Source organism: Leopardus geoffroyi, chromosome C2, assembly GCF_018350155.1.
Source record: "Leopardus geoffroyi isolate Oge1 chromosome C2, O.geoffroyi_Oge1_pat1.0, whole genome shotgun sequence".
NCBI lineage: Eukaryota > Metazoa > Chordata > Mammalia > Carnivora > Felidae > Leopardus > Leopardus geoffroyi.
This window is the reverse complement of record NC_059333.1, coordinates 55,642,058-55,659,267: the sequence shown is the minus strand read 5'-3', so window position 1 is coordinate 55,659,267 and position 17,210 is coordinate 55,642,058. Positions and strand designations below refer to the sequence as shown.

At 35.3% G+C, this 17,210-nt stretch overlaps 1 protein-coding gene across 8 annotated transcripts in view; it reads right to left on the bottom strand.

The window, feature by feature from the left end:
* The window catches only part of DZIP3 (DAZ interacting zinc finger protein 3), a 100,688-nt gene that overhangs the window by 51,734 nt on the left and 31,744 nt on the right, over positions 1–17,210 (bottom strand). For all 8 annotated transcript variants that reach the window (XM_045501926.1, XM_045501925.1, XM_045501930.1 and 5 more), the window contains 5 exons: positions 16,807–16,921; positions 11,186–11,305; positions 9,441–9,542; positions 7,571–7,663; positions 6,744–6,796 (listed from right to left, as the gene is read on the bottom strand). In XM_045501926.1, coding sequence (XP_045357882.1) covers positions 6,744–6,796; positions 7,571–7,663; positions 9,441–9,542; positions 11,186–11,305; positions 16,807–16,921 — 483 coding nt within the window. The remainder of the gene's footprint in view (positions 1–6,743; positions 6,797–7,570; positions 7,664–9,440; positions 9,543–11,185; positions 11,306–16,806; positions 16,922–17,210) is intronic.

The following is a 17,210-nucleotide window of genomic DNA, read 5'->3' as shown; positions in this document are numbered from 1 at the left end:
ACAGCTCAGAGCCTGGAGCCTGCTTGGGATTCTCTCTCTCCCTCTCTGTCTGCCCCTCCCCCGCCTGAGCATGCTCCTTCCCCCCCTCCCTCCTTCTCTCTTTCTCTCTCTCAAAAATAAACATTAAATGGGGCGTTTAGGTGGCTCAGTCAGTGTCCGACTTGGGCTCAGGTCATGATCTCACAGTTTGTGGGTTCAAGCCCCACATCAGACTCTGTGCTGACAGCTCGGTGCCTGGAGCCTGCTTCGGGTTCTGTGTCTCCCTCTCTCTCTGCCCCTCCCTTGCTTGCACTTTGTCTTTCTCTCAAAAAATAAACATTAAAATAAATTAATAAATTAATTTTAAAAAATATTTTAAAAAATTAAAAATACAATTAATCCAGCAACCCCACTTTTGGGTATATATTGTATACCCAAAGGATATGAAATCTCTATCTTGAAGAGATATCTACATGTCCATGTTCACTGCAGTATTATTTACAATAGCCAGGACATGAAAACAACTAAATGTCTATAAGTAGATGCATGGATAAACAAAATATGATTTTTATACACACACACACACGCATGCACTAGAACACTATTTAGCCATAAAAAAAAGGAAATCCTGCCATTTGTGACCACATGGGTGAACCTGGAGAGCATTATACTAAGTGAAGTAAGCCAGACAGAGAAAGACAAATACTGTATGATCCCACATAAATGTAGGAGCTAAAAAACCCCAAACTCACAAAAACAGAAAGTGGAATGGTGGTTGCCAAGGATAAGGGTGTGGGGAAAATGAATAAGGGGTCAAATTCCAGTGTAAAGCATGGTGACTACAGGTAATATTTTTTGTATACTCGAAAGTTGCTAAGAAACATCTTCAAAGTTCTCATCACACACACACAAGAAAAAAGTTAACATACTCATCACCTCATACAGTTAATTAACCTTACTGTGGGAATCTTTTTATAATACATACATAAATCAAATCATCACTTTCTATACCTTAAACTTATACAATGTTCTATGTCAGCTATATCTTTTAAAAGCTAGGAAGAAAATAGCAGCAATATAGAAAAAAATAAATAGATCACGAACAACTGTTCTTTACCCCAGGAAAATAAGGCTGATTCAGCATGTGAAAATACATTAATGTATTCAGCATATTAACAAATTAAAGAATAAGAAGAAAACCATATGATCATCTCAATGCATGCAGAGAAGCACTAATTCAATACTCATTCATGATAAAAAAAATTTAAGAGAACTAGGAAAACAAAAGAATTTATTCAACCAGAAAAAGGGCAACTACAGTTGATAGCTAACAACACACTAAATGGAGAAAAACTGAAGTCTTCTCCCTAAGATCTAGAAAAGGCAACGATGTCTACTCTCACCACTTGTATTTAACATTGTACCAGAGGACCTAGCCAGTGCAGTAAGAGAAATAAGCAAAAAGTATATAAACTGGAAAAAAAGAAATAAAGTTGTTTTTAGCCACAAATGACATGATCATCTGTTGAAAACCTCAAAGAATCTATAAGATGATATTAAAATTATCAAATACCAAGTCACAGGATACATGTCCAATATATACAAACCAATTCCACATAATACAAATAACTAGAAGTTAAAATTTCAAAAGTATTATATGCAACAGCATAAAAAACAAATACACAGAAAACTACAAACATTCCTGTGAGACATCAAAGAAGTTATAATTAAATGTAATTACACTCCACATTCATGGATAGGAAGCCTCAATTCTGTTAAGACACAAATCATCCCCAAACTGGGCTATAGATTCAACATAATCCCAATCATAATCCCAGCAAAAAGTTTGCAAACATTATGTTTCTTAGCTTTAATAAAGAATAGCAAAGGATCTAGAACAGAAAAAAGTAGTTTTGAAAAATAAGAATAAAGTTGAAATCACACCACCTAATTTCAAAAGATAATAAAAAGCTATAGTATTGAAGACAGTATGGTATTGTTAAATGGACAAATATACAAATGAATGGAATACAAAAATGACTACATATAGTCTATAGATTTTAGATAGATAGATATAGATGGGACAGAGTGAACCTTGACCCTTATGTCATACCACATGCAAAAATTAACTTGAAATGGATTATAAATCCGGGGCACCTGGGTGGCTCAGTCGGGTAAGTGTCCAACTCTTGATTTCAGCTCACAGTTTGTGAGTTCAAGCCCTATGTCAGGCTCCCAGCTGACAGCACAGAGCTTCTCTCTCTCCCTCACTCTCTGCCCCTCCCCACCTCTCAAAAATGAATAAATTTTTTAAAAAGAAGTGGATTATAAATCTAAATATAAAACTGTTTTTAGTTTTATTAAAAAACTGTTAGAAAAAATATAGGAGAAAATCTTTGTGATTTTGGGGCAGAAAAAATTTTCTTAAAACACAGAAAGCATTAAGCATAAAAGAAATGTTAAGACTTCACTGAAATTAATTAATTTTTGATTTTTGAAAGATACTTTTTAGAAAATAAAAAGGCAAGTCATGGCCTGGGATAAAATATTTCAAAAATACATATTAGGTAATTTGTACCTGGAATACACAAAGAAATTTTATAACTCAAAGATAAACAATCCAATGTAAAAATGGGCAAAAAATTAGAATAGACAATTCATCAAAGAGGATATATAGGTGAGATAACACATGTATAAACATGTGGAAAGATATTCAACTTCATTAGTCATTAGGCAAATGCAAATTAAAACCACAATATACTATTACACACCTGCAGAGAAACTAGAACTCTCCTCCACTGTCGGTGAGAATGAAAATGTATAGCTACTTTGAAAACCATTTGGCAGTATTTTATAATATTAAACATATACCATAAGACTCATCACTCTTGCTCCTAGGAATTTACACAAGAGAAAGGAAAGCATACGTCTATACAAAATATAAGTGAAATTTATAGTAGCTTTAATCATAATAGCCCAAGCCAGAAACAACTCAAATGTCCTCAACTGTTGAATGAATAAATAAGTTGTGGTACATTTATACAATGGAAGACTACTTAGCAATAAACAAAAATAAACTAGTGTTGGGGTGCCTGGGTGGCTCAGTCAGTTAAGTGTCCGTCTTTAGCTCAGTCATGATCTCACGGTTTGTGGGTTTGAGCCCTGTGTTGGGCTCTATGCTGAGAGCTCAGAGCCTGGAACCTACTTTGAGCTCTGTGTCTCCCTCTCTCTCTGCCCCTCTCTGGTTCGTTCATTCATTCGTTCTCTCTCTCTCTCAAAAATGAATAAACATTTTAATAAAAAAAAACTAGTGATACATGCAATAACATGGATGAATCTCAAAAACATTATGCTAAGTGAAAAAGTTCAAATGCAAAAGGCTTCCCTATTAAAGGACAGTCAGTAAAAAGCAGTACCATCAGGACAGAAATCACATGAGTGGTTACCAGCGTCTAGAGGTTGGGCAAGGGGAATGACTACAAAAGAGATTTGGGGGGAACTTTTTGGGAAGATAAAAATATTCTGTATCTTGATCATGGTAGTGGTTACCCAAATGTATGCAAAGAAACTCATTTAAATGTATAGTTCTAAAGAGTGGATTTAACTGTATATAAACTACAGCTTGAAAAAACTGACCTAAAAGAAAGAACTTCAGTGTTTAGAAATGCATTTATAATTGGCACTTTCATAAAAAATAGCAAGGAAATGATTACTGTGAGGGTCAGGATAGGTCACCTAGGGAGAAGATGAGGAGTCAGGGAGAGAGGGCCCAAGTGAGTGCTTCTGGAGTACGGGCAAAATCCCATCTTGGGTAGGGCTATGAGAGTGTTTGCTTTATAATATTCCTTAAACTCTGCATTTATATTTTGTGAGCCTTTCCTTATACTTTAATAACCATAAAACATTTTAAAGTTTAAAAAAGCACGATTCTGTTATTCATTCGTAAAACTCCATAAAGTAGCTCTTCCAATTTTGGTATTGTGATCGAGTTACCAGAGGATTCTCTCACAGATAACAACTAAAAAAACCTGGGCAAATTACAAAAAGTACTCCCTGTGGCACTGGATAGTAGAAGTAAAAGACCAACTCTGCTGAGAGGGTATGTGCTCAGAGGAGAGGAGGTAAGGGCTGGGTGAAATGTTAGTAAATTCACCAATCCTAGAGCTTTTAACCTGGGGCTAAACTATACCCTGGCAGAAAACAAGTCTCCTAGGCTGTAGGAACCAGAAAATTGAAGCCAGGGAACCATGGCTATTGAAGAGAGTGGGGGAATCCCAGAAGAGAAAGAGATCCCCAAATATTTCTACCCACACCTCTGACTGCTGAACCACATATTTGGAACAGACTCAAAGCAGCTCAGGTGAAGGCAAAAGAACTGAATGGAGACTGGAGCCACTACCTGCCTCCCCCAATAAAGAGTTCACAGTCCATATACAAGTTAATTGACTGTCAAAACAAAAGTACATTACCTATTGCAGAATAACGGAATTCGGAACCTCTACATCTGTCATGTATTCATTGGGTACCATGTGCCATTACGCTATGCACTAGAAATATGCTAGTAAGCAAGATAAAGTTCTTGCCTTCAGTGAGGTTATAGTCAAATGGAGAAGACAGACAAGAAAGTATAATAAAACTTAGTACCTAGAGTTGACCTTTGAATTGAACATGGGTTTAAACTTCTACATGGATCTTTTTCATACAATGCAGTACTGTAAATGTATTTTCTCTTTCTTACATTTTTCTTAATAACATTTTCTTTTCTCTAGCTTAGAAATTTCAATATACTGCTCTGTAACTTTTTTTAAATCCAGTCAATTCAGTATATAAAACATACAAAATATGTGTTAATTGCCTATTTAAGCTATCAGTAAGTCTTCCAGTCAAAAACAGGCTATTAGTAGCCTGTTAAGTTTTGGGGGAGTCAAAAGTTACATGAAAATTTTTGGCTGACGGTGGGGGTGGGGTTGGTACTTCTAGCCCCTATGCTGTTCAAGGGTCAATATTAAATTTTTTGATAGAAGTAAAGGGAACACGTGATAGAAACACCTAATGTCTAATGTCTTTCCAAAACTTTTAACCAGGCAAAACCAAAGGAGTAGAGTATTCCAAGCAAGGCCTGAAGGTAAAATAGATGGTATACTCAAGAACTAAAAGAAGCTCGGTATACTTGGTGCATATACACTAAGAAAAGAATGACAAGAGATGACACTAGTGAGTGCAGCAGGGACGAAGTGTCTGAAAAGTCAACCTAAGAAGTCCGAACTAAATTAAGAGCAATGAGAAGTCTCTGAAAGAGGCTTTTAAACGGAGAAGTGATACAGTTCAATTTTCATTTTTGATAAGTATTCTTTATAATTTTTTTTTTCAACGTTTATTTATTTTTGGGACAGGAGAGACAGAGCATGGACGGGGGAGGTGCAGAGAGAGAGGGAGACACAGAATCGGAAACAGGCTCCAGGCTCCGAGCCATCAGCCCAGAGCCTGACGCGGGGCTCGAACTCACGGACCGTGAGATCGTGACCTGACTGAAGTCGGACGCTTAACCAACTGCGCCACCCAGGCGCCCCTGATAAGTATTCTTGATAGCTATGTAAACAACCGACTGAAGGAAGGTAAGGCTAGGGACAAAAAGACCAGTTTAGAAGCCGTTTCAGAATTCCAAGTGAGAAATAATAATGTGATTTAGTTTAGTGCAAATGTAGGGGTGGAAGTAAGGAGGCATTTACAATATTTTTAAGAAGCTGAATTGACTGGACTTAAAAATTACAGAGCAGTGCTGGGAAGGAAGATTCTAAGTCCAGTTATGGACATGCTGAACTACAGTTATTTCTGGAAATAAAAGTGGAGCTTTTTGAGGGTGCCTGGGTGGCTTAGTTGGTCAAGCATCTGATTCTTGATTTTGGTTCAGGTCATGATCTCACAGTTTGTGAGTTTGAGTCCCGCATCAGGCTTCATTCACGCTGGCAGTGTGGAGCCTGCTTGGGATTCTCTCTCTCCTCTCTTTCTCTCAAAATAAACTTTAAAAAAAAATTAAAAAATAAAACTAAAAGTGGAACTATTTAGTATGCCGGTGGATACATCTAAATTTTAGGAGTGGAACCTATGCCAGAGATAAAGACTTGGGTTTCATTATCTTATAAAGGAAAACTGATGCCTTAGATATCAATGCCATATTCCTGGTAGTCTGAAAAATGGTAGACGTTTACACTTTCAACAGAAGAAAACAGAATCAATGAATTAGGAGAACTTTTTCTATTGAAATTTCTAATTTTAATAGCAATAATGCTCTCTACCTCTATGAGTTCCCAACTAACACTAGATCTTCCTCTGCATTACAGTTTTCTCATCCAAGAAATTAGATGATTCTAATCATTCCAGCAAGCTTGGAGGCCTGGATAAGTTTTGAAAGCTAGGAGAAAGTTTTTACATCATAACAACTTAATTTAAATGACTTTAAGAAAAATATGTTTTGTTTTCAGGAAAAGATTATCTTTATACCTAGAGGAAAAGCACTCACATAATTAACCCTTACTTGCTTTAGAATTTAATTGTCTACAGCATAGGGAGAGAGGAGAAGACAAACGTCAATCAAATTCAATTTTTTTCATACAACTAATACTCTTTTAAACTTAATAGAGCTCAAAAAAAGAAATTAACACACAAACTTAATGGAGCTCCAACAATTGACAGAAATAGAAAAAAAGCAGCAACTGAAAAATATGTACATGCTCAGGAAAAAGAAGAGTTTATTTCAAGCTTACCTTGCTCCTAAATTTTCAATGGTTATATATTCATCCTTTCTCACAACTTCAAACTGCAAGTGATGGAAAAAGAAAAAAATAGCCCTAAAGTAGTTCAATTTTCAAAATTCTTTAATGTTATTTCTTAGCCTTACCATTTGAAAAAAGACAATGAGAATGAAGCTAAACAGACTTTAAAACAAGTAAAACAGAAGTAACAAGGTGAACCATACGCAATCCTAATCAAACAACAAACGAGTGGATCTTAAAAAGCAGTCCAACTTTATATCAGTATAGGATTTAAATGCCAAATCTAAAACACAAAAAAATATATATGCAAAAAAAGAAATAATACATATTTATCATTTTGGTCCATTAGCTTATAAACTGAAGATGTGACAAGACACTTCCATAACTAGAAAAAATTAAGTAGATACAATTTGACTACGTTGTATGTAATAGGAACAATATGTGATGTTCTACAGATATTTTCATGGGAAAATGTTTACAAACTAAAAAAAGTTCAGAAAGTCTAAAATTATTTTAATCTTAGGTGGCACAGAATTAGATTATCATCTTTGATTTATGACAGGCTTTCCCTCTTGGTACAGTCATTGCCTGCTTTGTTTCTCTCCCTCCCTCCCCCTGTGTGCATCTTTATTTTTAAATATTTTTGTTGTTCTTAAGGTCCAAATCTATTGCTTTGGAGAAATCAAAGCAATAGAAAGGTCAGGGAGCTTGTCATCATCAAAAGAAAAAATATGACTAGAATACTATTATGATTCCCAAGTCTGTTTGCAGTAAAAAATATCAGTAAAGGGAAGAAAAATAAGAAAAAAGATACTTACCAAAATTTTAACAATTCCAGGTACATCACATTGTAGCATCCGTACCATGTCACCTGTACATCCTTCCTTCAAACATTTTCTCCCACTAAAACTCTAAAGTTATCAATAGAAAAAACAATAAATTATTAACAGAAAAAATACAAATAAAAATTTAAAAAATCACTAATGTACAAAATTGATTAAAGTTCAATGCAGATGTTGCTAGATGATAAAAGATGTGAACAAACACTGGAGAGTTAGCTGTTTAAAGAGAGTCCATAGGGCACGTGGGTGGCTTAGTAGGTTGGGCATCTGGCTTTTGGTATCTGCTCAGGGCTTGATCTCATGGTTCACGGGTTCGAGCCCCACATCAGGTTCCATGCTGACGGTGCAGGGTGGGATTCCCTCTCCATCTCTGCCCCTCTCCCACTCACACTGTCTCTCTCTCTCAAATAAATAAAAACGTTAAAAAAATAAAGATAGTCCAATTTGTGTATTAATTGATTTCCTATTTAAAATGCATGATCCCACTTTTCTCTCCCATCATTTCTACTTCAAAATCTTCAAGCAGCTATATTACAGCCTAAAATGTATTTGCTGCCCCTCAGGGAAAGCAACTTCAAGTAAAATGTACTGATTAAACAAGTATAGAAAGGAATACTGAATTTTTATCAGATATATGAGGATTCCAGGGAAAGGAATAAAAATGTTGAGTCCTTTCTCTGGCTCTGACCTTACTATTTCCCTTGGTTAAGTTACTTAGTGTTCTTTTACTTCTCTTTCTTGAAGTTGAGCTATATTGATTGCCCTAACAATCAAAGAAGGTGAAAATTATTCACATGTTGCTTTAAATAAATAAATAAATAAATAAGCATAAAACTTCATACAATGATGTTTAGTGTACGATGCAAGTTCATATTTTTTTATCTGTCAATCCTCACAACAATCTTAAGAGGTAGGTATTACTATTCTCACTTCAAATGGTTTAGAAAACTGAGTCTGAGAGTCGTTAAATCACCAGCCTAATGAAAAAAAAAAATAGTGGTGGCTCAATCTGCACATGAACCCAGATCACTCAACACCATATATAATATTCTTTGTACTATACCACAATTCCTTTATAAGGGGTTTTCTGCTGTTTGCACAATAGAGACACTCTAGAATGAAACAGTACAGACCCAACCTATGGCCATTAGCTCACTAAAGAGTAACCAATATAGAACTGAGCTTTGGAATTCTACTTTCTTAAGAATTTAATTTAATTATATTACCTTAGGTAAATAGAAATAATACAGATAGGGGTGCTCAGTTGGTTGAGCATCCAACTCTTGATTTCGGCTCAGGTCATGGGATCAAGCCCACATCAGGCTCTGTGCTGACCATGGAGCCTGTTTGAGATTCTCTTTTCTCTCTCCCTCTGCCCCCTTCCCCCACTTGTGCTCTCTATAAATAAACAAATAAACAAATAAACAAATAATTGAAGACTATAACATTTATTATTGTCCCCCGCTCCTTAAAATAGAAACTATCCTTAAAATTGTATGTACCCTTTCCTTTTTTTTTGGTTTACCAAATATATATATCCTTTGAATCTATGTTCTTTATGTCAATACACGCAACAATATTTCTATTTTTAGGACTGTAAACTTCTAAAAGGAAGGAAACAAACTGATAAAAATCACTAAACAAAGCAATTAGCAGAGTATCCCCAACAAAGATGTGTTTAATAAATGGTGATAATGAACAAAGAATAATGAGGAGAAAAGCACGAGACAACAGGCAAAGAAAAATAAAGGGGAAAGAAAAAGGAGAGAAGGATATGAACAGGAAGAAATGAAGAGAAATGGATAAAGGAAGAAATGCTGTGAAGCTTTGAAGGAAAAACAAATACCTGGTCATTTTCACCTGGATATTTTAAATTTTTGAACTTTTTCCAACAAATTTTATGGAAATAAACACAGCAGCTTTTACTGCACATTAACTGAAAAAATCCCTGAAAAAGATAAAAGTAAGCAGTTGACATGAAAATAGTAGTTCATACAGATATAGAAAATGCTACCATAAGTCTCATTCATTCATTTCATTCATTCATTTATTTATTTATACATGAATACCTTAAGTCACTTTCAAAACTATTCTATAACTAAATGAATTTTACATGGCATTCAAAATTTATCAACAGATCACTGGTCATCGAAGAACTTTACAGGTCATTTTTCATAGGTCCATTTTCCCATCACTAAAGACAGTGCATTAGGATAGAAAGAAAAGGCAGTCAATTTGAAGAAGTCAATGTAATCATCTTCCATATAGCGCATACAACAAAATATCCGAAATTTGATGTGTGATCTTTTCAGAGGAACGTGCTCTCTGCCCCTCTTCTTCACCTCCATTTTTACATTTCTCTTTTTCTCCAGCCCCAATTTCAAACCATTTTCTCCTGCATCTCTGCTAATAATCACCAGACCTGATTTGTTCTCTTAGTGATAGCTACTGCATTATCCCAGTGTTTAAATTTCTTGTCCTTCCCAGTGTGAGCTCCCTGGGAACTACAGCCCTGCATCCTTTAAATAGGTAAACTGCATGAATGGCATAAATTTTTTGGCCAGGAGGTTCTGCTGCTACATGCTGTCCATGTGATTGGAACCCTGGAAGCCTCCCTGGCAAACCTTAGATTTTTATCACCATATCACCTAAACCAAGACCAACTTGCCCCACGTTGAGCACTCCACTTCCCCAGGTCCACTTCCCAAAACCTGTATTACTCTAATGAATAGATCTTGGATTTCTCCCCCATCACTCGCTGTATACATCATGCCTTGCAACTGGAATTCCACTATATGACAGAGGTGGTGTCAGACTGGCACTGACGGTCACATCTCATCCTATCTTGTGATTTCCCACAGCCTCATTCTGATATATCCAGAGAGAACTAGACTTGAAGTACTTTGTTAAATTTCTTCAAATCCAGGTTGGTTTCATTTTGTTTGACCAAGACCCATACAACAGATAATGATCGCTCACTTAGTAACGTAATTCTTGAGGAGTAACAACCTTTCTCCTTAGTAAAATGCTAGTATTTTCAACCTATAACATTTCTAACTATAAAGAATATTTCACATATTTTTCACATATGATTACAGGCATTTGAATATTACAAAATCCTTAGCAAAATCGATTATTTTTTTATTGACTCACAAGATTTAAATAATTCCTGCTCCCTATGAATCTAAGTACTCAGAGATACTCAACTTCTTTTTTTTTTTTTTTAATTTTTTTTTTCAACGTTTATTTATTTTTGGGACAGAGAGAGACAGAGCATGAACGGGGGAGGGGCAGAGAGAGAGGGAGACACAGAATCGGAAACAGGCTCCAGGCTCTGAGCCATCAGCCCAGAGCCCGACGCGGGGCTCGAACTCACGGACCGCGAGATCGTGACCTGGCTGAAGTCGGACGCTTAACCGACTGCGCCACCCAGGCGCCCCAGAGATACTCAACTTCTTAACTGCATGAATTACTACTGTAATTAAACTAAGTACTCTTTTTAAACAATATTTTGATGCATGATAAAAATAATTTTTATCAAAGTTTAATTTTTAATTATATTAATTTAAAATCAGTTAATAATTATATTACCTTGTAATTGGTGTTCTTTAAAATGTCAGCTTCACAAGATCGCTCACAATCTAGATAACTGCAAATGGTCTGCTTCATTATATTACTTTCAGTTGTCTTGATAAAATCATTAAGAAGATCCTAGATTAAAAGGTTTTTTTAATTTTATGAATTATTAGTAACAAGACTGCAACACTTCCAATATTTTACCTTAAATAATATGTCCATTTTATTACCTCCCTTTTTGAAGGCCTTGTATGTTTTCTTAAAAAACAGTATAGAACATATTTCCCTCATTCAAAGTAAACAATACATGAGAAGGCCCTAAATTAGAAATACTGGGTTTTTTACTGAACGTATACATGGAGAAAGGAAAAAGTCTTTATTTGTGTCTATACCTCTGTTCACCATCCTAACTCATGGCACAATACCCAGCATGTTCCTGTTAAAAATTACTTGCTCTGATATACATACAGAGAGACAACAAATCACTGGGAGTCCAGGAGGGTCTGCTAGAACTGGTCTCCAGAACACCATATTGGCAGTGGGACTCCTGGAGTGGTGCAATATGCCGCTCGCTGCCATTATGGGCAGAAGTAGCGTACAGAAATATGCTTCCAATGTTGAGTTACAACTTGGAATGAAATTTCCTATTTTAAAAATGCTGATTAAATGTAGATGAAACACATTACCAGGTCTATGTTAAACAGGTCCTTTGACCAGGTCCTTAATCCTTATCCCTTAGAGAGACAGTATTACAAGATTTCAAATAGCAGTATTTCTAATATACTGAGAGTATACAACATGACTAATAAGCTTCTATAGACTATTTGATAAATCTAGTCACCATAACATTCTTTTCATGCCATTCAGAATTTTAAATTGATGGCTGATATTGAAGAATAAAGATATTTTGACCAAATTAACTAAAACATTTTAGTATCAAGGAGAGAGAGAAAGAATTGAGAGGCGTTTAAGGACCTTTCAGTATGAGGGTAGTATATCCTGTCAGCATAGCCAATGGCCAAATGGAAATGCTAAAAACAACAACAGCAGCAACAAAGGACTCACAGAAAATATATAACTACTGCAGTTTCACAGATCTTAAACTTAGTACTTCAATATTGATCCACTGATACTCCCACCAAATATATGCCACACATGCCTATAGGCATATATACATACGGATATACGCAGCTAGCTACAGGGGTGTGTATCTCTGTGTTTTCCATCTTCTCTACGCCAGCCCCTTGCCTTCTTTAGAACACTAACTACAATTTGTAACTATTTTATTAGGTTTTTTTCCCTTTTTAATCCTTTTGTTCCTTATTCTTTATTCCTTATCTCTTGCCTCCCATCTTAGGCATTCATTCATTCAACATATTTACAAAATGCCTGTTTTAAGCCAGCTTGCTATGGAAGTTATGTATGTTAATGGTAACAGTAGTAAACTTAGCAGGCTAAGACTTAGCCCTCATAGGACTCACATCAATGTCATCTACCACTATCTATTCAGCTTCAAGCCAGAAATCTTGAACTCAGCCACTGCATAATAGATTCCATCACCTTTTGCATGTAATATATCAACAAGTAACTACTGAGTCTTCTTCCAAAATACACTGCAAATTTTTCCATTTCTATCTCCATTTTTACCACTGGAGCTGCCTAACAGTTAGGCAGCTGTTACCTAGATTATTAACTGTAACAGCTGCCTAACTGCCCCCCTCTTCCCCCACCTACTCTGCTCCAAGGTACTCTCTACACAGAAGCAAAAGATGTCAGTTACTTGCTTAAAACTCATCAATGGCTTCCCACTGTACCTAAAACAAAGTGGGGAACCCTTACCAAGGACTGCAAGGTTCTGCAGAACGTGCTGCTGAACCCAGTATATCTAGCCATCTCTTGAAATTCATCTCTAGCCTTGCTCATTATAAAATTTACACAGTTTTATCTTTTTCAGTTCCTCAGACTTGCTTGTGAAAGCCACACTATATTCTATTCACCTAGAATTGTTCTTCCCCCAGTCTTCACAGAACTAGTTCTAGTCTCAATCTGCTGGTTCCAACTTGAGTATCACCTCCCAGAGAGGCCACATATACATACGCATATATACGTACAAATATAGATACATACAGTATACAAGTGTATATGTGCGTGTTCTCCATTTTCTCATTTTATTATAATTTGATTATATCATTCTACTGTTTAAAAGTCTTCAGGGGTTTCACATTAAACTCAAGATAGGGTCTGAACACCATACTTGGCTTATTAAGGCCTTCCATGATGTGGCTGACATTTACCTCTGTTATATTATGCATTTATGAAACAAGAACAGATGGTCATTTAAAAAAAACCAAAGAACATAATACGTAACAACAACAAAAACTCTTAGTAGATAATAGCTGAAATAGTCATTGAAATTAAAATTTCAACAGAAGGATATGTACAATGGTAATGTTAAAAAATAACAAGCATTTCAAAGGACACCACCCTGGCTAGGGTGCCAGCATCTCTAAGGGTGCTATATTGCCCCACCAGGATGAGTTTATCTAAGGGGATATATGAGGACGGGAACAACTGGGGCAGGGATGGCCTCTGGTGGAACTCACCCAGGATAAAGGGGTACAGGTCGCCCTCTAATTGCCCTAAAAAGAAACTAATCATAATGTCTGAGAAGCAAGATTTTCAGTGGGTTGCCAGGCATCAATCTTAACAAATTAAGAACATGCTGGCCTACAGCCAGAACAGGGTCATTGAAGCATTCTGCTCTGTCAGACATTAAACCTTTATTGGATTTTAAAGAAGTAAGGGAGTGAGGGCTGGTAGAAAGTCCAAAGCAGCTGGAATGGTGGCTGGGTGCCCAAAAAACTCATGGCAGCAAATATTTTTGGAAGCTGTATATAAATATTTTAACATTATAATAACTAATATAATAGCACTAGTGTACACTGGCTGAATATCAGCCCTACACAGAAAGCTAAAGCTGAGGAAAATATCCTAGAAAATAGTACAAAAAAAATAAAATGTAAGAAATAAGGAAAAAAATAATAAAATGAGAGATTCGGTTCAGGATGTCAAGTATCTGAATAATAAACATTTCAGAAAGAAAAAATGGAAATGAAGAAATTATCAAATAAGTAAATTTTTAGAATGTACCAGAACATTTTCAAAATATAATCTCAGAACACTAGAGAACACAGAATATCCTAAAAATTCCCAGAAAGAAAAAAACAAAACAGGTTACCAGCAAAAGATTGAGAATCAGAGCATCAGATTTCTGAAAAGTACTATTGGAAGCAAAGAAGGTAACAGAAACACACTGAAAATATAAAGGAAAATAATTTGCACCCTACAACTGGATGCCCAGGCAAGATACAAATAAAGTGTACAAAAAAGAAATGATTTCGAAGACTTGAAAGATCTCAAAAAATTTACCTCCCAATCAAGTACCCTTTTCTTTTTTTTTTTTTTTTTATTTTATTTTTAAAAAAAAAATTTTTTTTTTTTTCAACGTTTATTTATTTTTGGGACAGAGAGAGACAGAGCATGAACGGGGGAGGGGCAGAGAGAGGGAGACACAGAATCAGAAACAGGCTCCAGGCTCTGAGCCATCAGCCCAGAGCCTGACGCGGGGCTCGAACTCACGGACTGCGAGATCGTGACCTGGCTGAAGTCGGACGCTTAACCGACTGCGCCACCCAGGCGCCCTCAAGTACCCTTTTCTAGGAAGCTGCTGAAGGAGCTGTACCACCAAAACAAGGGAGTAAACCTAAAAAGAAAGCTTGAGATCAAAGAAACAGACGATTCTACATAGAAGTGAAGGATATTCCAAGGAATAAAAGAAAAACCTAAGGCACATTTAATAAAAACATATGACTGACTATTGGTAGGATGGGGAAAGGGAAATGTATGTGTAAAGGGGAGGTATAAGAGCTAATAAACCCTCCTCATCTGCCATCATGGGTAGTCAAAGATAATATCTACCATGGAGAAATATTCAAAAAGCAGCACATCTTTTCAAAAAATATAGGTAAATATCAAAGAAAAGTGTCTAGAGAGTTGGAAGAAGGTTTCTCTAGTTAGGAACTACAATTAAAGCTGATGTACCACAGACTGTTAATGTTTAAGTCTTCTAATATTTGACAAACTACATACATGTATTATTTTGCATGAAATAAAAAAATTCACTAAAAAAAGTTTGAATAACAAAAAATATTTTAAACGGAGGAGGAAAAAGAGAAAAGAAAGACCAAGTAGGGCCTGCTTTAGGCAAGCAGCGAAGTTCAATGTTAAAAATAATATATAAAATCATTACTAAGTCTAGGTTTAAGGTCATGTGATTATCCTGATAAATGCCAAAAACTGCTTATTCTATTGATTACTGTGATAGCTACACTAAAACAGTACTCTGAGAGTGGAGAGTTTTCTATCTCTCCTTCTAGTTATATTAGCTTTTGTCCCATACATATCGAGGCTCTATTATTAGCTATATACAATTTGACCTATTACAGCTTACTAGAAAGTTGAATTTTGTATCTTTACAAACATCTGCTTTGAGGAATGCATTTGGCTTTAAAGTCAGCCCAAACATAAAGATCCCGAAAGGTTTAAAGTAAAAGTCTGAAAAGACGTATGTCATTCAAACACTAACCAAAAGAAACTCAGTGTAGCTATTTTCATAATAAACAAATTAAAAAGTGACTGTAATATGACTTAAAAGATGGATGAAAGTTACCCCAAGAGTAAAGAATACCTAGAAAGTATGAGGAAATGGAAACCCTCATACTTTGCCTTAAGAATACAAACTGGTACAAACTTTCTAAGAGGATATATGAAGACAAATACCAACATGTTTACAAGTGTTTTAAAGACTTCACAATTCCACCTTTAGAAATGTGTCCTATGGGAATTATGTGGGACATGCACAAAGATGACTTTACATAATAATGAAAAACTGGAATGTTTAGGATAAACTGAATATTCAACAGCAGGAAACTGGTTATGCAAATTAAAGCATGATTTTATGATGAACCATGAAAACAAATCATACTGTAGAATAATCTAATTACTGGGAAACTCAGAGTATATATTTCTAAACTATATATTAATGTATATAATATACCAATTTACTAAAAATAAAGGGTACAAGTATTTATACATGTGTGTCTGGAAAAACATATAAAAATACTAGTATTAGTTTCTCCTTTTGAGGAAATATGGATAAATTTTATCTTTCAGTACTTAAACATTTTTCAAATTTTCTGAAATAATTTTTTTAAGTTTTCTTAGTACTTTTTAAATTTAAATCAACAACAAAATAACGGTAAGTATAATTAGAAAAAAAAGTAAGTTAATTAACTACCACATTTAGCTATAGCCCCACGAAGTACCGGACCTGCATAGATTTTAATCTTGTTTCTAAATAACAAATCTTGTTATTTGCTAACACAGCTACCTCACTTCTATGTGTTGAATCATACATTCTGCACAAAGTAATGGGATTAATGTTGTTTCTTATACAAAAAGCTAATTTCCAATAAAAGAACATGCTGCTATAGAATACGACAAAATTAGCACAGACCACACTTCATCAAAGAGGATTCTGATTAGTCACAGATGAAATGCTGTTCTTAATTTCTTACTTTAAAAGTTGTAGGTAAATCTTCATCTTCTGCAGGATCTATGTCAAACCAATGATCATTTGTATCTCCTATTTCTTGTAAGCTTTTATGAAATTCTAGCAGTCCTCCATTATATCTGTAAGGCATTTATTTTAAAATAAGGTTAGTTTGAATGGGACTTTAACTAGATAGTTTACCAATAAGACAATGAGCAACTCTTTTTTTTTTTTTTTTTTTTTTTTTTTTTTTTTTGGTGGTAAGTAGGGTGATGATAACCTCTGGCATGCTATAGAAATACAAATACTAGGACTCTCACCTGTGGTAGATTGGGATGAAATACAGGTGGAAGGGGAGGCAATAGATTATGTAGTAGCTCAAGCTTGAACAGTATGGGGGCCTTGGTAATTAAAGGGATTGTAGAGTTG